This window comes from Adiantum capillus-veneris, chromosome 11, assembly GCF_014529385.1.
Source record: "Adiantum capillus-veneris isolate H3 chromosome 11, ASM1452938v2, whole genome shotgun sequence".
Lineage (NCBI taxonomy): Eukaryota > Viridiplantae > Streptophyta > Polypodiopsida > Polypodiales > Pteridaceae > Adiantum > Adiantum capillus-veneris.
The window spans coordinates 20736113-20758369 of NC_140941.1; the positions used below are offsets into that span (position 1 = coordinate 20736113).

General features: G+C 45.4%; 1 protein-coding gene across 1 annotated transcript in view; it reads right to left on the reverse strand.

Annotated features, from left to right (window-relative positions):
• The window catches only part of LOC147446969 (O-fucosyltransferase 31-like), a 99756-nt gene that overhangs the window by 28131 nt on the left and 49368 nt on the right, over positions 1-22257 (reverse strand). Inside the window, exons 2-3 of the mRNA XM_086522883.1 lie at positions 18508-18570; positions 18341-18428 (exon numbers count right to left, since the gene is read on the reverse strand). Of these exons, the coding sequence (XP_086379009.1) occupies positions 18341-18428; positions 18508-18570 (151 nt within the window). The remainder of the gene's footprint in view (positions 1-18340; positions 18429-18507; positions 18571-22257) is intronic.

Consider the following 22257-nt stretch of genomic DNA (forward strand, 5'->3'; position numbering starts at 1 on the left):
ATAATTCCCTTTCCGATGCACCCGTCACCCACCTTGTGACGCATCAAAATACCCATCACCTAGTCCTTTCGTACCGAACTTACGGTACAATCTCCTTCACGATGCTCTGTCACCCATCCTATGACGCATCAGAGATGTCCGTTCCCGGATGGTCGGATACTTCTTCCGATGCTCCCTGTCACCCATCCGATGTGACGCATCAGATGTACCCGTTCCTGGTGGCCTTACAGATATTCCCGTTCTCAATACTCCCGTCATTACTTTGAATGACGCACTAGGAATACTCTGTACTCGGATGTCTCCAGTGAGAAAAGCCCTCTCACTTAAAATTCCAATAATTCATTTAGAATTATTTTTCTGTAAGATAAAGCCAATTTAGCAACATCCCTCTCACTTATAAACAATTGTCCTCAACTGTAGATGTCCAACTGAACTGCCGAGGAGAAACCGGAAAGATTCCAAATCTTGCTCAATGGTGAGTTGAGCTAGTCCTTTCTCAAAAGAGAACTTAAAAATTAAATTAAACAAAGATTCAATAATTCAATACTTACCTTACCAGTTCATGTCCTTCCTCTAGTACCTCGAGGATATCCTTCACCATTCATTCAACTTACAAACCATGTAAGAACTCGTCATTCGTGTCTTTCCAATAGATCGAAAGTTTCCTCATCCGAGAATCTGTTAACTCACTTTCGCCTTCTCAACCTCGAGAAGAATAATCCTCCTAGAAATCAATCTAGGTATGTGTCCTTGCGCAGAATCCTGCGTTGTTAGTCCAGAGGGTATTAAACGTCTTGTGTCCTCCCACATAGGGAATGCTCAAATCATAGAGCATTAAGCTCGATGTCACCTTAAAGAAGGTTATTGTTTCGGGCCGTCGCTCAACGTAGGCGGACGGTTCCAATCCGAAGATTCTTTGTGCACGGCGGCACTTCCTTCCAATCTTTTCCTCCTGCGAGTTATTACCACCAGCAGTGATTTCCCGACGCCCATTAGCGTCTCTTCCTTACAAAATCATAAAAAATGATTCACCTTGCGAGCATCAATGACAATTTGCAAAATCTCAGGCAGATAGGATTCTAGCCATAACATTTTCTGAACGTACGTTCAAACCCGGTTCACAATAGAGCGAACCTTCTTTGATTCTCAGGGATGTTCTCCCATATGTAATTCTTACCATTTTGAAACGGTTGGCGAGCTTTTTCTACGAACATAATAGTTCGAATTTATTCCAGCAGCGTGTAAATGCTACTTGACCTGCTCATGGAGAAACATATACCGCAACCAAAAGTTGCTTCTGTAATGGTAAAAGCACATAGCATACTCAATGATCAACGATCATCAGAAAACCTCTTCTCCGTAGAGAAACTCAAATTCCTTCTACCGAACACATCTCAAATAGAGATTCTCGTGTCGGAATATCCTTGCGCGCAAAAAGGCGCTCAAGAGAGTATAACAAACTCTCGTCCAGTTCCTGCCATAGGTCTGCATCTTCGTGTGTTATCCATGTACTCAAAAGTGTACATAATTCTTAAGTTGTATTAGAGTTTCAATGAACCTGGGAAATTTCCTTCCCTTCGTAAGATCCTTAGAGCGAAGACGGTCAACTTGACGATCACTTGGCTCGATCTTAGAGCAAAACCCGCTCATCAAATAATTCTTGGATTCCTCGAGCACAGGCCGTAGTCGTCGTTGGTTCCTTCCCTCGTAAAGAGAGTGTTCATTCACTTGTGCGAAAAGCACTACCATATCTTCCCTTACCGGTAGGAGGTGTGTTGGTTCATAATGTCCTCAAGCTTACTGAAAGCTTTTCTTTGGTTGAAATCTCGGAATGGTTCCTTCCTTTCTGCCGTCCTACCCGCAATAGCACGTAATTTATTGGTGAACTACCGGATACGAGAATAGTTGACCTTCCGGATGGTTGAGCAAACCAATTCATCGCATAAAGCAATGTTTCAACTCAATTCTACTCTCATAAACACTTGAGAGTGATTGTCCGGACTGGTTAGACACATGCATATCTTGTGCATAAAAGCAATACGCAGTTTATGAGTTCCTTAAAGATTTAACTTTGATCAAAGACCTGCCCTCTCACTTAAAGTTCGAGGGTCTTTTGTTCAAAATCTCACGAGTTAGATTGAATTCCCTTACTCCAAACTTTCTCCGCATAGCAATGTATCCTTCGAGGAGAGGTAACAAAAATTCATTGTTTCTGTGTTCAATGGTTCCCGTCCCACTGTGGGGATTAGATTCTATGTACACTGAGGTGTACACTTTCAGCTTGTATTGCTGACTCCACCATCTGCTGCAAAGTATCTTGCAGATGCGTTTACAAAATTCGGGCAAAAGTCCTTCGTTAAATTTGTTCATCTTTCCTTCCTCAGAGAGGATCAAGAATGGAGCTACCTTGGCAACAGTAAACCACTACTAGTTTTGACTCGCTCGTGTTCCTATTAGGCAAACCGATCCCAATCTTCTTGAATTCCTTCCTCAAAGCATAGTGGAAAAAAATTTGTCGAAGAATTCAGCCTTGAATTGTTGTTGTAAGTTCCTTGCAGAGCTTTGCTATACCACCAAGTACCCTTGAGGTGTTTGGTCACATGCCTCACCTTCGATACTTCTCAAAGATTGTTGTTTGCAAAGGCAACTTCAAACTGTCAAATGAAAGCAGTAGCTTTCAAGAAATCTTCCCTTCCGTCAAAAGTATCAAACTTGACTGGAGTGTTTCTAGGTCTAGAGACCGTCTTCATATCCTTCCCGAGATGACGGGATTTCTTGGCTATGGTTTTGGATTGATGTTCATGGATATTTTCTGGATTTTGAAGGATCTCGAGCATTCCGCTCCTTGGATTCTCTAGGTTCTTGAGCATCATGCTCTTGTCGCCTTCTCAGAGAATCCCAAATTTTGTGTCGCCTTCTTCCAGAGAGAAAACAATTTTCCAACTTTGCGAGCTTTTCCTGCAGGACTTAGGTTTCCGCCTGCTTACTTCTCTCTTGGCTTGTCATGGCTTCTTCCCGTATCTTCCCAGAGTCGTCCTATTTACAGAGAAAGAGAGGAAACCGTCCTCTGATACCACTGTCACAAACGGGAGCGCATAACAATATAAAATACATTCAGATAAATAGACTTTATCACTTAGTACTGAAGCCAAAGGATATAGAGAGAAATAGATAGAGAGCGAGATTGAGAGTGAGAAGATCGACACACTACTGGGGACCAGAAGATGGGCTAGTCCCCCCCCCGTAATAGTATCTTTATTACTGAGGAGAAGTCTATACAAGCACTTGAACCGAACGTATTACCACGTTCGTTCTACAATAAGACTTGATGGTTCCCGGAAGCCTCGGCTTCCGATTCCTAGGGCAAAACCCTATTCCAAGGAACTTCCGTTCCTTATTCCAAATCCTTGAGAACCAAGGTTCTCGCCTCTGCATCACACCTTCCAAACTTAGGGCATGGCATCCCTGCAACTCTTTTTCGACTCTGTTCCCAGAGTCCTGTTCCTGCAGAATAACTCCGCTTTCTTGGACACGAAGTCCTTTCCTTGGAAATTTCAACTTCCGGATCACATCTCGAGAGTCTACCTCTCTTCAATCCGTGGATCTGCTTCCCAAACTTGGGTACGAAACCCTTGGGCTGATCCAGCTCTAGTTCCTCAGAGCGCTTTCTCCTGCAGAGGCTCATGCCTTCCTCTGCTCCTACTCCCTCACGAAGAGGAAGTACACCTGCAATCAAATACTCAAAGATCATAACATGAAAATCGTTACCTTCAAAGTCTCGACGCTCGAAACACAACTCGGTTCTCGAAAAAGCAATTCCCCGGAAGAGATCTTTGCATAGAAAATCCTCTCTTCCAATCCTACACACAAAAGAGGTGTGTTCTCGGGTTCCTTCTCGTAAATCAGCCCCGTCTATGACGTTTATGGGCTGAAAACAGAGAAAAACAGCAGCTTGTGGCGATGAAAACACGCTCCGTGGGCACTTCTTCGCGAGGGAACTCGCGCACTGCGTCTTGACGACATCTGGTACACTTGGGGCAGCCATGGGCATCACCGGCAACGTCTTCTTTACGGCTGAAATCTGCAGCAACATCTCCTCCTTGCAAAGATTGGTCTTCCTTCTGAGTGAGGGCATGTGATACTTTTATAGCTCCTAGCCACAAGCACGAATAGCTGCTCCCCATAGAGATCGCGGCCGGGTTTTTTTTTTTTTTTTTTTTTGAAATTTTGTTTTTTTCAATTTTTTTTTCACTGTTCTGCCAGAAAAAGAGAGAGAGAGAGAGAGAAAACGCTGGCTGATCTGTTGCCTTATTTATCATATGGCTGCCCACTTATTAAATGGGCGGTCGGCGTATTTTAAAAATAGTCTGAACCTACCCAAAAACTCAATAAAACCTTATAAGTTAAAAACAATGCTTTCACAGGACTTCCCAGGCGTCCCTGGATGCAATCACACGCACAATTGCAATGCAAACATAAACTTCCTCGCGGAAAAGCATTTGCTTTCCCGAAAAGCAATCCGTTTTCTCAGAAAGCATCTATTTTTTCCTCAAAGTTTCCTCTGAACCCATCTTCATTCAAGTGCTTGTTTTTCCTTGTGCACAATTCTAACACAGTTCGGAATTTCCTCCCGACTATGGATATTCCCTTTCCAATGCACCCATCACCCACCTTGTGACGCATCAAGAATACCCATCACCTAGTCCTTTCCTACCGAACTTACGGTACAATCTCCTTCACGATGCTCTATGTCACCCATACTATGACACATCAGAGATGTCCGTTCCCGGATGGTCGGACACTTCTTTCCGATGGTCCCTGTCACCCATCCGATGTGACGCATCAGAAGTACCTGTTCCTGGTGGCTTTACATATATTCCCGTTCTCAGTGCTCCCGTCATTACTTTGAATGACGCACTAGGAATACTCTGTACTCGGATGTCTCCAGTGAGAAAAGCCCTCTCACTTAAAATTCCAATAATTCATTTAGAATTATTTTTCTGTAAGATAAAGCCAATTTAGCAACAGCTTCCTTGTTCAGTAGAAGAGTGGACCACCATGTTCGAGCATTTCCCTTGAAGAAAGAGGTAGCCCTCCGATTCTTGGAGTGCTCATAGTAATACCCTCCAGAGAAAGCTATATCAAACTTTTGTATGAAGGCCAAAGCCCTCGAAGCATCTCGGAAACCAGAAAAAATGTCAAGCTTAATTGATTGTCCCCCTTTAAATTCTCTAACTTTCTTGCTTTTATCCTCGAGGAAGTCATGCTGGTTGGCTTTATAGAAATGCTTCTTCTTTGCGTCAAATCTGTGATCGTCAGAGTCCGAACTATCCGAGTATGAGTCCTCTGAAAACCTGTCAGAAGCTGGGCGAAATTTAGGCTTCTTTGCCGTTTTCTTGCCCTTTCCGAAGCTTTGGTTTTTGCTTCGCTTTTTCCCTTTCCTGTCTTCTTCGCTCTAGTCAGAAGAGCTAGAAGAACTGTCAAAAGAAGAAGAAGAAGAAGAAGAAATGAATACTCTTTCAAATCGCACACGCTTCTTTTGCTTTCTTGCCGAGGCAAAAGTAGATTGACGACCCAAATAACCCGGGAAGTCAGTTCCTTTCTTCTGCTTTTTGTCGTGCTTTTGGGCTTTGTTGTTCGCGTCAAAAAGCTGACTAATCCGTGTATCAACCACCTCTTTCTGCTCTGTAAACATCCTCGGAGTAGGAGGTTTCTTGAGTGCCGGTTTGATGGGTGGCTTTGTGGCCTTTTGCCAGTAGGCATGCATTTCTTTGAAGGATGTTTGAGTCAAAAAATTTACAAATTTCAGATCCTTTGCAATGTTAATCATCATCTTTGTCACGTCGCCCACCAATTGTCAACATTCCATCTCTTCAATCGCTACCTGAGTAGGCCGAGGTGGGCCATACTCTTCGTAAGAATCTTCTTCGTGATCTCTTTCCGCATCCCCAAATGCAGAGGAAGTTGACTGTCCTTTGTTGGAATCCATCAGTGTGGGGAGAAAACGATCGGATTTCCTGGTAGCAGAGAAATCGTCCACGCTTTGATACCACTGTAACAAACTTGGACACTCCAAGTCAAGATTCTACCGCGACACAGCAGAGATTCACTTCAAAACAGTTCACGATTCACACTCGAATCGACACGGCCCGGCGGAGTTTCGTGCCTAGAGATATTGGCCCCAAAGACTGGCGCCCCTTTTGGTATTTCTCTTTGTATTAATCTGAGTTCAAAGTACAAGCGAGTGGGAGGGTTCTCACCCTCAGACTCTGCGTCCAAATGCTCTGAGAAGTGAGGGCCCTGCCCACTAATTTATAGGTTACAAGGGATGCCCAAAAAGCAGAGCCCCAAAAGCTGTAAGTGAAAAGCTTCCCAAAATAAAGCAACTAGCTCAAAAGCCTTGGTAAAAATCAGTCAGCATAAAATCTGTAATTCCGTACGCTTTGCCACATCAGCAGCTGTTGCGCAAAAGCAAGGAGTCCGTACATTGTGCTACGTCAGTCTGTCTCCACGTTTTGCGTCGGAAAATCCGAGACTACCACGTCAGCACTGTTTTCACGTTTCAGGGGCATGTTGCCAACCAGTGTGGGTGTATCCGAAAATGCCACGTCACCAGTTTGTGACATTATATATTTATTTATTTATTTATTTATTTATAATATCAAAAGCAAAGAGAAAATTATCATGCTACGTGACTGTTTCAGAAGCCAATTAGGGCTAATCCTTTGTCCCAATTACCCTAGGTAAGACCAGCAGGTGAGAGAACTGTTAGGGGCAGCTCTTACGATAGGGCAATTGAGATTGCCAAGGCCAATATCTCAAGAGAAAGAAACCAGCAACACAATGAATAGGGGTAATGCTGCAACAGGCAGGCCAGCCCACAACACAGATGAGCAGGAAATGTCAAGCACTAAGTGCTGGAAACTTTGCGCCGCAATAGGGCAAGGGCAGGAGGTCACGGTAGAACTTGCAAGAGCTTGCAATACTTCAACGCGTCATGTACAGTAGCTGTGTGCACGCGATTGCAAGCTCAGGAGGACGCGACAGTGTGCACATAGTGGACACATTGCAGGTAGGGTTGAGGTTGTCGATGGTTGGTGCAGAAACCCTAGATCAATTGCTGTGTGCACACGATTGCAAGGGCGGACGGACGACAGACAGTCTCTCTCTCTCTCTCTCTCTCTCTCTCTCTCTCTCTCTCCTCTCTCTCTCTCTCTCTCTCTCTCTGGCTCGCGCTCGATCTGCACCCCCCCCCCCCCCCCCCCCCCCCCCTCTCGTGCGCTCCCTGCTCCCGTCCCCTGTTTTTCCCGCTGCTCCCACACACGCGGCTCGTTCTCGTAGCCCTGAAACGCCCCCGTCCCCTGTTTTTTCCCCGCTGCTCCCACACACGCGGCCTTGTTCTCGTAGCCCTGAAACGCCCCCCCCCCCCCCCCCCCCCCCCCCCCCCCCCCACGCGTAGAGAGAGAATGGACCTTTTTGGATTTTTTTTCCCTAGCGAGAGAGGAGGTTCCAGTGTAGAGAGAGAAAATGGATTTTCCAACGTAGAGAGAGGAGGTTTAGGCGTAGAGAGAAAGAGGGGATTTCAAGCGTAGAGAGAGAAGGGTAGAGAGAGGAAATCCGAGAGCGTAGAGAGAGAATAGGCCTGCACGCGTAGAGAAAAAAAAATCCTGCAAGCGTAGAGAGAAAAAGAGCTTACACGCATAGAGAGAGGAGAGAGAAAAAAACTCTTCTTCACTTTTGTGCCCCTCTCTCTCTTGCTGCGGCCTTTCAATCATGAGAAAGCAGAATGGCAAAGATGACCTGATGGAGGATGCCATCCAGAAATGCAAAGAAGAATTGAGCGAGTCCATCGGCAAGATCAACCGCTACCTCCTACGTACTATTAATGAACTCGACGCACGTGTGGCAGCAGAGGAAAGCACCATAGATACACTCGAGGATCACGTGAAGGCCCAAGATGAGGAAACCGGACTACTCAAGAAAGAGCTTGCAGAGGTGCGCTCGCAAAAGGTCCTCGAAGAAGGACAGCTTCAACCCTCTGTCATTGAAGAGCTTAACACGATTAAGGAACAAGTACGCACCATCAAAGAAGGTGGGGAGCAACAAAAAGAAATGACGACCTCGTGGGTAGATGTCATCACAAAGACCCAACAAAAAGCAGAAAAGGCCGAAAAATGGATCGAGATTGTCAAGAAAGGAAAAGGAAAGGAAATAACCGCCACCCCCACACCAACCATCATTAACTTGACACTAGAAGAGGAGCAAAGGAGACGTGTGCGGGTCTTACACGTAAGGATATGTGGCCTCAGAGACCAAGATAATGTGGATAAAGAGGTGAAAGGACTCATGACTCTGGTGGAAGTCAACGAGCAGACGCACACGAGGGCTTGGAGAGTGGGCACTAAGAAAAGTGGGAGCAACGGAGAAACCTCGAAGGAAAGGACACTCATTCCCCGCTTCCCCTCCATGGAAGCAAAGAAGGACTTCTTGAAGAAGAGACCGACTCTAAAGAAGACCGGCATCTTTCTTAGAGATGACCTCACCCTCTCGCAGATTGCTGATATGCAAGAAGTAATGCCGGAAACTAGAGCAGCAAGGAAAAAGGGGAAGATTTCTTTTTACAGGGATGGAAAAGTGGTGATATTGGAGCGACGCCCCACATGACGGTACAAGACCTACGGGACCACACTAAAGATGGCAACCTCGAATAGTAATGGGTCACTCCGTCTTGATGTAGGGGCCTTTGAGGATAGCTTCACGGGGAGAGACATCATTTTCTACCTTGAGACGCATCAAGCACCAGGGCAATCCAAGCCACAGGTGAGCGGATATAGATGGGAGACAGCCTGCAAACAGGAGACCAAATCAGAGCATCGAGGACGGGGCTCAGGGGGAGTGGAAGTTCTATTCAGGGAGGAGTTGCAGCCACTGATATATATAGCACGCAAGGATGAACAGGCAGGTACATGTGGGTGAGGCTCAAGGAACAGACGGGCAGATACCTCTAGATTGTTATTTGTTACTTTCCTCCTAGTACGTCAGTATATGCATCGCCTAGAGGACAATCCCTCTTTGCTATTTTGGATAATGACATATGGGAGGTCTCCAAGGATGGTGACATTATCATACTAGGGGATTTCAATGCTAGGACTGCCCACCACCAAACAATATTTTGTGATACTTCCGAGGAGATGCTTAGGAAGCTGGATGTCACAAAGATGGGTCTATCCAGACTATGACAAGATGAGGAATACATTGAATATGGCAGTTACTTCATAAATATGGAAACCGCACATAGATTGGCCATTGTGAAAGGCCTACAAAGATTTTCGACAGCAGGAGGTTTTACTTGCTTTCCACACCGACATGGTGCCAGCATAGTGGATTATGTTATGGCCCAGCCAGGTCTCATTCCATTCTTTCAGGATTTCATGGTGGGCACTAGGCCAGTTTGAGTAGCAGTTGATCATGCTATCTTGTCTTTCACCCTAACCTTTCAGTTCAGCACAACTCCACTAGGAGAGGTCCCCGCACACACTCGGTATACCTTCATGAGGGACACGGATTCTGTGTGTATGGATGAGATATACAAGCACCTATGCACCCAGGAACCGGGACGACCACTAGATTAACTCACACAGATATTGACAGAGACGCTCCATGATGCAACATCAGAGGCTGTTAGGTGCAACGGAATGAATGTTGTATTTTCTCAAGATTAGTGATCTTTATTGCTCAAGGTTCCTTTTAGTTCTTAGGGAAAGAGAGAGCTTTCCGTCTTGTAGAGTGCTGTGCTCACGAACAAAGTGAGTGGATATTGTGCGTGCAAATGAATGAGACTGAGAGAAGGAGAGAGAAGAGATACGACACCGAGAGGTTGTAAAACCCTCCTCCTAAGGCCCCACTCTCGTCGGCGAGAGTGGTCTACTTGATTGCACAAAGGTGTACAATGCGTATGCAATGGACTATGCAACTTGGTCTATGCCGACGACGACGACGACTGAAATCTGAGATCTTCTAATCGCTGAATTTCGGGACTGTTTCGGTGGCTGAAAATGACTGTTTTGGCTGCGTTTTCTTGGCTGAAAATGAGGTTTCTTAGGGCTGAAAACTGATGGTCTTTACGGGCTGAATCTGCTACACTTTAGGTGAATGATGCCGGTCTTAATTTGCTGCTGAAATCCAAAAACGCCAGGGGCTGAAATTGGTCCTTCTGTCGACAGGGTTCTGCAAATGCAAAAACGCTAGGCTGATCTGCTGTGTCGTGATGACGCCGGGGCTGATCTGCTGTGCACAAATCGCCAAGGCTGATCTGATGCAAAAACGCTAGGTCTTCTGTGGAGAAAACGCCAGAGTAGTCGCGGAGGTTGGTCTTGCTGAGAAGTTGCCTGTTGAGCAAGGTGCTCCTGCTGCCTCTTCTGCCATTTAGTGCTAACTTGGGTTTGCTTATATAGAAACTTAGCAAAATTGCCCTACCTACTTTTGTTGGAAAGTCACTTAAAAATAATAAGTGAAAATTCCAATAAATACGAAAATAGGCTAAATGCACTGGAAAATTCCCCTAACTAATGCTAATGGATTCTGATGGGAATTCCGATGATCATGCTGTGTGCAACCGGAGGATATGCATCTATGCTAAGTGACTGGGCATGCACGGTCTACGAATAGACTCACAAAAGTGCCAGATCATTGCTAATCTAGACTTGACTGAACTGATTGAACCCTGCTGTGGTGTAGCTTGTCCACGGACACATAGGGTTGGGATGTGTCACGTGACATCCCCTCCTTTTCAAAGTGAGGTACTGGTACCGAACTGTATGGCGTCGAGGGAGATCACCAACAGCTTCCTTCGTCATCAAGAATCTCCATGGCTGAAAATTCCTGAAACCATCTCCAACACAAAATCATGAACATGCCTATTCCATGTAAAGTGAAGGAAAAAAATCTTGTCTTCTCTAAAGACTGTGTATGCAATGTAGACGAACATAGAGACGGAGTGACAACTCGTTCATCAAACACATGCAAACAATGCGATCGAATGTTTTCTGTTTGATCGAAATCAATCAACTGTGGCAAATCACAATGGTAATGCCCATGCTTGGTGCTCATACTATCATGTGCTCATTCGAAAACTGTGTCATGCCAAGGAAGAGACATGGAATGTGGCTTCCTGACATACAAACTTTTCAACTTTTCATGAACAATCCGCATGCATTCGTGCTCATCCATGAGAGAAACGTGTTCAACATGCAATATGTTCTGCCTAGTAAAAGGGATCACATAACGATGCTGACTAAAATACAGGAAACCTTCACGAATGAAACACTCGAACAATGCGTGCATATCAATCATGCGAACACACAATACTTCCTGTGATGGTTCTTTGGACCAAGGCTCGAGAGCCAAGATCGCTTCTTCGGAATCTATCGAATCTTCTTATGGGGGATCTGTGGACCTCGACTCGAAAGCCAAGATCCATTCTTGGTGATTGATAGAATCTACAATGAGGTTAGCGTCGCTAGAAAAAGCATCTACTAACACATCATCCATGTGAACAATCACATCATCTTCATGCAATTCATCATGCTTGTGAGAAATCACATCTTGATCATGCAAATCATCATGCTTGTCATTGTCATCCAAATCATTATGCAAATCATTGGCATCCAAATCATCATGCTTGTTATTGTGCTTCAAATCATCATGCAAATCGTTATCATTCAAATCATCATCATGCTTCACACAATCATACAAATCCTGTGTATCATCCTTTGGAGAAGAAGAGACTGAGACAGTCTCCTTTCCCTGATTCTGTGCAAAGTACGTCTGTACTTGAGAATAGAGTCGCCAAAACTCTGTGTTTTGTTGGTCGCTCTGTTCTTGTATTGCTTTTCTTTCTGCTTTGTGTTTTGCGTCTCTGCGATCCATTTCTGCTTCTCTTGTTGTGGCTTCCAAGCGTGCTTGCTCGCTCTTACGCGCTATGGCTGCCATTCTTTCTTGGTACCGACGCTCTATGGCTGCCATCTTTTCTTCATGGTCACACTCTATTTCTGCTTTTCGTTTGGCATCTCTTGCTTTGTCTTCTAACTTCTTGTTAATCATCCTCTTGTCGAAAGCCTCCATAGGAGTTAGTGCAATCGGTGTCGTAGATAGGGAAGGGTCCGAAAAACCTCCTGGTGGGGAAAATTCTTCTTCGCCTCTCTCATGCTCATCACTTCCAAGCGAAGTATCCATTCCGCTTCGAGTGATGATCATTCTGAAGTTGTGGGTTCTTGTGGGTTCTTGGGGGTCTTGGGTTCTTAAGTTCACGAGGAACTTACGTTCTTCAGGTTTTCTTTCGCTTGCAAATCGCGTTGGCGAAGGATCTTCTCTTCACCCGAGTTCTACCCTTTTTTGCGGGCGCACCCCTTGGCGGCCTTACGCTCACACCAAGGTTTCTTTTTCCCACCTCACGTCGATTGGCCGGCCGCTAAGTGCACGGTCCGCTCTCAATGAGTGAAAAGAGACACAAGGGGAGGCTGGACAAGCCCTTCTTTCTTGGGATTCCTGTCACTCTTCAACAAAACACGATTAGGAATCGCCACGCCCAAGTAAACTTGGGTTCGTGCGATCGCAACAAGTAAAAAAAATTCTTGTGGTTCTTTCCTTGAGTAACGCAGAACACTTCCAAAGCTCTGATACCAATGTTAGGTGCAGCGGAATGAATATTGTATTTTCTCAAGATTAGTGATCTTTATTGCTCAAGGTTCCTTTTAGTTCTTAGGGAAAGAGAGAGCTTTCCGTCTTGTAGAGTGCTGTGCTCACGAACAAAGTGAGTGGATATTGTGCGTGCAAATGAATGAGACTGAGAGAAGGAGAGAGAAGAGATACGACACCGAGAGGTTGTAAAACCCTCCTCCGAAGGCCCCACTCTCGTCGGCGAGAGTGGTCTACTTGATTGCACAAAGGTGTACAATGCGTATGCAATGGACTATGCAACTTGGTCTATGCCGACGACGACGACGACTGAAATCTGAGATCTTCTAATCGCTGAATTTCGGGACTATTTCGGTGGCTGAAAATGACTGTTTTGGCTGCGTTTTCTTGGCTGAAAATGAGGTTTCTTAGGGCTGAAAACTGATGGTCTTTACGGGCTGAATCTGCTACACTTTAGGTGAATGATGCCGGTCTTAATTTGCTGCTGAAATCCAAAAACGCCAGGGGCTGAAATTGGTCCTTCTGTCGCCGGGGTTCTGCAAATGCAAAAACGCTAGGCTGATCTGGTGTGTCGTGATGACGCCGGGGCTGATCTGCTGTGCACAAATCGCCAAGGCTGATCTGATGCAAAAACGCTAGGTCTTCTGTGGAGAAAACACCAGAGTAGTCGTGGGGGTTGGTCTTGCTGAGAAGTTGCCTGTTGAGCTAGGTGCTCCTGCTGCCTCTTCTGCCATTTAGTGCTAACTTGGGTTTGCTTATATAGAAACTTAGCAAAATTGCCCTACCTACTTTTGTTGGAAAGTCACTTAAAAATAATAAGTGAAAATTCCAATAAAACGAAAATAGGCTAGATGCACTGGAAAATTCCCCTAACTGATGCTAATGGATTCTGATGGGAATTCCGATGATCATGTTGTGTGCAACCAGAGGATATGCATCTATGCTAAGTGACTGGGCATGCACGGTCTACGAATAGACTCACAAAAGTGCTAGATCACTGCTAATCTAGACTTGACTGAACTGACTGAACCCTGTTGTGGTGTAGCTTGTCCACGGACACATAGGGTTGGGATGTGTCACGTGACAGAGACATACCCCCACAGCCAGCCCACACCGAGACGATCTAGTAGCATGCCCCAAAACAGTTGGTATGATGAGGAGTGTAGAGACGAGGATCAAATTAGAGAGGGAAGTGCTCAAGGGTATTATCACACCATAGATAGTCACGGATTATCTTTCACCGCCTAGTGCAACGAAAGAAAAGGACTTATCTATCTCAGCTAGAGCGGGATCTGTATCAGTTATTTATAAGGCAGGACTCAAGCGAAGCATGGAGGCTATTCCACGAGCATTCACCACCACCAACGGTCACCTCCACTAAGACATGGGGGGGAATATGCCACATCTCTCTGCACAGTATTAGGGCAACCACGTATGCCGGACCCGCTAGAGACATGCCCGGAGACATGTTCTTTCTTTACTGCCGAGAGGGTAAGGAAAATTGACAGGATGAAGACAAGGAGAGCACATGATCATGATGGTCTGGTAGTAGAGCACTTCATCCATGCCAGAGATATGCTTGCAGAGCTCCTGGCTATGATGTTTAATCAAGCCATGTATGAAGGCTTCCCGGAGACTTGGAGTATGTCTACGATTGTGCCTAAGAGCACCAAGGCAAGTAGGTGTCAGGAGAGGTTTCTCCACTCTTGACCAGATTTTGACACTCAGAGCTATTATTGAGAAGGGTAGACACCATGGCAAGAGGATCTATTGTAGCTTTGTGGATTTCCGCAAAGCTTTTGACACAGTGCCGAGAGCCAGACTTATACGCGGACTACAGGACATGGGTGTGCCTAGAGAGCTGATATGGGATATTCTGGCTCTATACAGGACGGTGATGGGGCAGGTACGCACCACTGAGGGAATGTCTGACATGGTCCACTCCACTATCGGAGTAACAGGGATGGCCCCTATCCCGGACTCTTTTTGGGATATATGTGAATGAGTTTTCGGACTATGTAGAGTGTCAAGGGGACATGGGAGGCTCAGCTGGCAGGGACATGGATCCCACTGTTACTATATGCTGATGATATTGTGCTGATTTCTGACTCTCCAGAGGGGATGCAGCGTCATTTGGATGCTCTGCTTACATTTGCTCGTGACAATGGATTGTCTGTCGATCTAAAACCAAGGTTATGGTGTGAGTCAAAAGGTCGGCACCCACATTTACGTATGGCCAGGAGACTGTGGAGTACACGGATGCATATACTTATCTTGGGGTAGTCTTCGGTGGACCAGTGTTTTCACTAAGGAGAGCATCATAGACTAGACTGACGAGAGCATATACAGCTTTGGGAGGACTGGAGAGGATGTGTTCGCAGGTTCAGTTTCAAGAACCGCGAACAAAGCTCTTGCTTTTTGACACTCTAGTGACTCCAGCTATGCTCTATAGAGTTCAGGTATGGGGACCCTCAGTAGACCACCATGCGAGATCTGGCAACACAGCTGGATGGAGATGTATGGAGAGGCCTCTGGTCTCTATGATCGCTCGGATGATTCCGATTAAGGTCTCAGTACCACATGAGATTATCCGAGCCGAGCTAGCCGCCCACCATCCCCCCCCCTGCCCTCCGTGGTGGAGGCATTGACTAGATCAATATCCTTTATGCACGGTCTATGGGATCTCCCCAGGGACACATACGCTCGGTTGGAGTCATCTCGACAACTAGCTCTACAAGGCGATACAGCATGTTGGTATCGACGGATGACCGCATGGTTTCAGTCGCATGGTCTCAACATGGATAGATTACCTCCGCTTCAATACTCCCTAGATGCACCCTCCATGTCTCTCACACGGACAAAGATCACCAGACAGCATCTAATTCAGCTAGGTACCAAGAGCACATGGATACAGCCAACACAGGCGTTGGGCACGAAGATGGCCTTCTACAGAGAGCATCTTCTCCAAACTAGGCTTGCATACATGGATACACACTTATCTCATGGGATAAGATGCGCTATTGGACAGATACGCCCATCCTCATATCAGCTCCAAATCGAGACTGCCAGCAGGGACCAGGATACGTCACCTATGTAACTTAGAGCCAAAGACAGAGCTGCACTACACGTCACTACCCGGCATACTATGAGATACGCGGCCGCTTCCACTGCCTGTTAAGAGATGGTTTCGAACCTTTTTCTAGAGTCATGAGATACAAGGATCAGAGATGTCTCGGATTGTTCCTGCTAGAGCTACGCAGACTTAGGGAGAGCTTGTTGAGGACATCGTGGGAAAGAGAGTCTCAGAGACGAATCACAGATTTCTTTACACCAGCCAGGGGAGAGCCAACAGAGCAGTCATTACAGCAGATCTCGAAGCCTACTCATACTAGAGGTACGCTACTTGACCGAGCCACTAAGCATGGCAAATCGAGACACCCACAACCTCGGGGGGTCTCCCACTACCGACGAAGGCTGCAACAAAAGATACAGATCCCTCTAGCTCGACATGCAAGATGCCCAACCAAAGTACTGAACATGGAAGAGGTCGATGAGATCCCGACAACGATCAATGAGAGATTTCATCTAAACCCACCCCCCCACCCCCATTCCTTTCTCCTTAGTGTTTTTAGTGTTAGTTCTTTGTAACTTTGTAATTTCCGTACTCAGACACGGTATCAGATTCACCAATTGTAACTTTTTGGTCTCATAGGTCATTTTGGCCTTTTGAAGAAGTTAATATAACATTTCATTTCAATATATAACATTTCATTTCTGTGTGTGTGTGTGTGTGTGTGTGTGTGTGTGTGTGTGCGCGCGCGTGCGCGCGGGCGTGCGCAGTAAAAGGAGTTGTATACTGTATACAAAAGAGACCTCTAGAGATGCTGAAAGGCCTATCACCCACAGGAAGTACAAAATAGGGAGTAAAGTATACATCAAGGCGGCAGGTAGGAAGAATGTAGAATGAACCATAAGGAGGTGTGTAACGCCAAGTAATGTGTCCCTAATCCAAACTGAAAAGAACTGAAGACCTCACCCATGTCCAAAGAAAAGAGTATCCACACCGCTCCCATGCCCTTGAGGGGCCTATTGAATTATCCCATTGGCTGTGAAGAGTATGCAGCACCACCTCTTCTCCTTCTGTGCATCTCCCATGATAACAAGCCAACTTGCTCTACTACCATGTCAAAGTAGACGTTGCGAAAGCAGAGAGAGAGAGAGAGAGAGAGATTCACCGAACCAACACGCTTGGCAATGAATTAGATGATTATTACAATGAAGAGACATCTCTATAGAGACCTCTAGAGATGCTCAAAGGCCTGTCACCCAAAGGAAGTACAAAACGGGGGCCACAGTATGAGCGCTATATATACATCAAGGTGGCATGTAGGAAGAATGCTGAATAAATCACACAGGAGGTGCGTAATGCCAGGTGATGTGTCCCTGATCCAAACTGAAAAGAACTGAAGACCTCACCCATGTCCAAAGAAAAGAGTATCTACACAGCTCCGCTGCCATTGAGGAGCCTGTTGAATTATCCCATTGGCTGCGACAAGTATGCAGCACCACTCCTCTTCTCCTTCGTGCACATCTCCAACGATCACAGAGTCAAATTGCTCAGCTACCATGTCAAAGTAGGCGTTGCGGAAGCCTAGAGATAGAGAGAGAATGCGAGAGAGAGAGAGAGAGGGAGAGAACTGAAAAGAAAATAGTGGGTAGGGGTGGGGTGAAAGCTGATACAAAGGGAATACAGAGGGTGAGCCGATACAATGGAGCTCTCTGACAGTTGAGGCATCATATACATATACATCAGTATCCGGGACGGCTCCTATGTCACGCCAGTATGGTATGGATCCTCTGTCGCAATCTGCGTCGATATCGAGAGGGCCCTCTCATCCGTGGGCGACGGGACCGCCCCAACTCTATCGCCCGATCAAGCAATATGCCTCTGGTGTTGTTATGCTGTGGGGACTGCTCGAACTCCTCTGTCTGTGACTGAAAGATATCTGTAATCTTCCGCTGTCGCTGGATCTCTCTCATTGTGCCCCTCTTCAAGAGGTCCTCTCTGTGTCTGCGAATCTCCAGTAAGTATAATCGAAGCTCTGATCCTAGTATCTCATGGGCCCAAAACCCTCTTTGAATAGACAGTGAAAGTGGCCTCGTATCTCATAGTATACTGGGCAGTGACATATGTAATGGAGAGAGAGAGAGAGAGAGAGAGAGAGAGAGAGAGAGAGAGAGAGAGAGAGAGAGAGAGAGAGATTCGCCGAACCAAAGCACTCGGGAATGAATTAGATGATTATTACAATGGGGATTGCCCTCAACTGAATTGCCCGACCCAATTCTCATGTTAAATAAGTTTAAAAATGTGTAAACTGACAAGATAAATCAATAGGATCACATTGGGCAGCATTCACTTGAGATGCATAACTTTTATAGATGAATCTTGTACAGCCAAAATTCTCCTTTTAACTAAAATGAAAATTATACATCTATGGCCATGGTCAAAATTTAGAGATACATTGCATAGAACCTACCATGCATAGAAAAATAGACATAATAAAGAGCAGCCTAACAATGAGGATAGATTGTTCCTTTCCAAAATCCGTGTTGTAAGAAGTTTCACAAGCAAGCAATACCATACAAGTCATTGCAGGTCCAGTGTCTTTCAATGGAAACCAAATGTTGCTATCTGGCAGTGGTGTCCATATATCTGGAGGGTCCTCCTCTTCCTGGAAAGCAAAATGATAAGACCATGAAAGACTGCCATGCACAGTTATATAAAATTATCATGGAACCATCTACACTCACAAGGCGTGCCTTTGAAACTCCTTCCAGCAAAGAAACATAAACAGCTTTTGGAGCTTCCCATTCCTGCAAAGCATGTGAAATTAACTGTCTTTGAAGCAAACAACCAAAGACATAAACACATGAGACTTACAAAACAATTATCCTTCACGTCTAAGCACAATAAATACATTCACATGCACATCTGCTTTCACTAAGTTCTGAGAACCCACCGGTGACCTTCCTGTGCGTCTTTACCCACCATTCATAATAAGTTGTGCTGATGATCCTTAAGCAAGACTACCCTTGCAGAGAGGTGGAAGGATCTGCAATGTCCGCATGAAACACCCACAATAGGAATTGCCAACGGTAGAGGCTGAAATCTACTAGTTCTCAAGTAACCAATGTATAGAAGGTCATCCTAGCAAGGGAGGTTGCTGATCTGCCAGTCACCTCCGAAACCACCACCAAAGCAACCAATTTCAAAGAGAGAGTTCAAAGGGTGGATCTGAGGGAGATTAGGACAGTCAAGGGCCGTTTGAGTAGAAAATCAAAGGGGTGGGGGTTAAAGCGGGTCACTAAGAGAGGATTAATCCTTAGGCAGCCACCAAAAGAGTTTTAATGTGCATCAGCACACAAGCAAATGGAGCTCATTCATGCAGCACACCTAAACCCAAAGACGCGTAAGCTGTGCAGGCAACCAATAAGTATCCACAAAAACAGGTGGAAAGTGAGAGTAACAAAACGGGTAGGTGCACCTGTCTATGCAGCTGCCAAAAAACCTAGATTGTAGCATTTGTGTCTCAATTAAAGTCCTCCAAATAATTTTCCAAGCCAGAGAGAGAGAGAGAGAGAGAGAGAGAGAGAGAGAGAGAGAGAGAGAGAGGAAATGAAATGAAATGATATATTAACGTCTACAAAAGGCCAAAATAACCTATGAGACCAACAAGTTACAAATTGGTGAATCTGATACAATGTCTCTGTGCTTAAAGAAAGACTAAAAAACTAAACCCCATGTTATAGTGAAAGCGGGATGGACTAGAGACTCTCTAGCCAATACATTAATATAGTAATATGTGGGGGAGCAGGAGAGAGAGCCCACTTGCTATTCTATGCAATGAGAGTGAAGGAGAAGAGGAGAGTGGCGCAGAAGAAGCACACGCAGAGAAGAACGTGAGAGAGAGAGAGAACGCTCGTAGAAATCTGGGAGAAGTCACTATTTTTCTTTTGGGCTTGACCTTTGAGTATATGAGTAAGTGACTAGGGGGCCATTCACACTTGGGCCCCCTCACTTATAAGTCTTTTAACTTATAAGTTAATAAGTACAAGGCACTTAGGCGTTTATTCCCTAACAACCTCCCACCTAAAGGCAATGTACCTTGGGAGATCAAAGAATCAACTAACTATAATACATCAGCTCATCATGCACTTACTCATCCAACACCCATCATCTGTCGGCAATATGCAAACCGCTCTGCTGGAAGACTCTTGGTCAAAAGATCTGCAGGATTGTCATCTGTGTGCACCTTGACAAGTGTAATGCTCTTGTCATCAAGCACACTTCTGATAAAATGATACTTCACCTCTATGTGCTTTGTCTTGGCATGAAAAACAGGATTCCTTGCAAGCATAATAGCACTCTGACTATCACAGTGTAGCACAGGAACCAGTGACTTAATGCCAAGCTCTTCTACCAAACGCATGAGCCACAAAGCTTCTTTGCATGCCTCAGTGGCAGCCACATACTCAGCCTCAGTGGTAGACAAAGCAACACATTTTTGCAGTCTAGAAATCCAAGAAACTGCACCTCCTATGAATGTAAACACATATCCAGAGGTAGACTTCCTGCAATCTGGATGTCCAGCAAAATCTGCATCTGTAAAGCCATGCACAGATGTCTCACTCTTCCCAAAACAAATGCACAAGTCTTTAGTGCCTTTCAAGTATCTCAAGATACACTTCACTGCTTCCCAATGATTTTTGCCAGGATTGCTCATGTACCTGCTTACCACTCCCACCGCAAATGCAATGTCCGGACGTGTAGCAACCATAGCATACATCAAACTGCCAACGGCTGATGCATAAGGAATCTTGGCCATTTCAGCCCTCATATCATCTGTGTTTGGACAGTCATGTGCAGTCAGTTTTACATATGGAGGCAACGGCTGATGCATAAGGAATCTTGGCCATTTCAGCCCGCATATCATTTGTGTTTGGGCAGTCATGTGCAATCAGTTTTACATATGGAGGCAGCGGAGTACCAAGTGCCTTTCCCCCATCCATATGAAAACGATGTAGCACCTTATTAACATAATCTCGTTGAGATAGATACAGACGTCTGTTAGGTCTATCTCGAGAGATACGCATGCCCAAAATATGATTAGCATCACCAAGGTCCTTCATGTCAAAGCGATTCTTTAAGCTTTGCTGTAATGCATTTAACTCCGTGACATTTTTACCCGCAATAAGCATGTCATCAACATACAAAATCAGCAATAGAAGAGATCCATCACTTGCCGTTTTGATATACAAACAGTGATCAGAATTACTTCTTTTGTATCCTTGAGACCTCATGAATGTATCAAACTTGTGATACCATGCACGGGGATACTGTTTCAAACCATACAAGCTCTTTAAGAGTCTACATACTTTCTTCTCTTGCCCCTTTGACACAAAACCTTCTGGCTCCATCATATAGATCATCTCAAGCAAATGGCCATGCAAAAACGCTCTTTTGACATCCATTTGCTTTAACTCCATATCTTCAGAAGCAACCAGGCCTAAAACAAGACGTAATGTGGCAAGCTTTACAACAGGAGAAAAAATCTCATCAAAATCAACACCATGCTTTTGCTTGTACCCTTTAGCAACCAAACGTGCCTTGTACTTAGAAGAAGCATCAGATGTGACCTTGGTCTTGTAAACCCATTTACATGGCAGAGCCTTATGCCCTTTAGGCAAATCAACCAAGTCCCATGTATGGTTTTTCTCCAAAGACTGCATTTCCGAAACCATTGCTTTGAACCATTTCTTACTGTCTTCCCGTTGCATAGCCTCTTTATAGCAAGACGGCTCACCCCAATCAGTAAGCATGACATAGTCCAAAGACGGTTCATATCTATCGGGGGGCCTTGTCACCCGAGTAGACCTACGCACCCAATGATCCATAACAGGTGGATTTTCAGCCTGTAAACCATCAAAAACAGCAGGCTGTTCAGCCGGTTGCATCGCAACAACGGGCGGTCTAGGGGCATCAACCTGTTCCCCTACCTGTGGTGCATCAATGGCAACTTGTTGGGGCTGATTTTCAGCAGCTAATGGCTAATTTTCAGCACCATTTTCAGCATGTAAAGGCTGCTGAACATTGGGCCTTCTTGGCTGTCCATATGTAACATCTTCACGAAAAACAACCCGGCGCACTTCCTCGACCTTTGTGGGCTGTTTGTGCATGCAATTCTCATTGAAGATGACATCATTGCTGCGTATGATTTTCCGTAATGCGGGATCCCATAATCTATACCCCATTTCACCATCCTCACCATATCCTAGGAAAATGCATGTATGAGACTTTGGTTCTAGTTTGGTGCGCAGTTCACTCCGGATGTGAACATAGGCCTCACAACCAAACACTCTTAAATGTGCATATGAGGGTGGCTTGCCAGACCACACCTCCTCAGGCACCTTTCCACCCAAAGCCTTGCTAGGTGAGCGATTAATCAAGTGAATAGCTGTTTGCACAGCTTTTGCCCAAAAACCATGAGGTAATGCAGCATG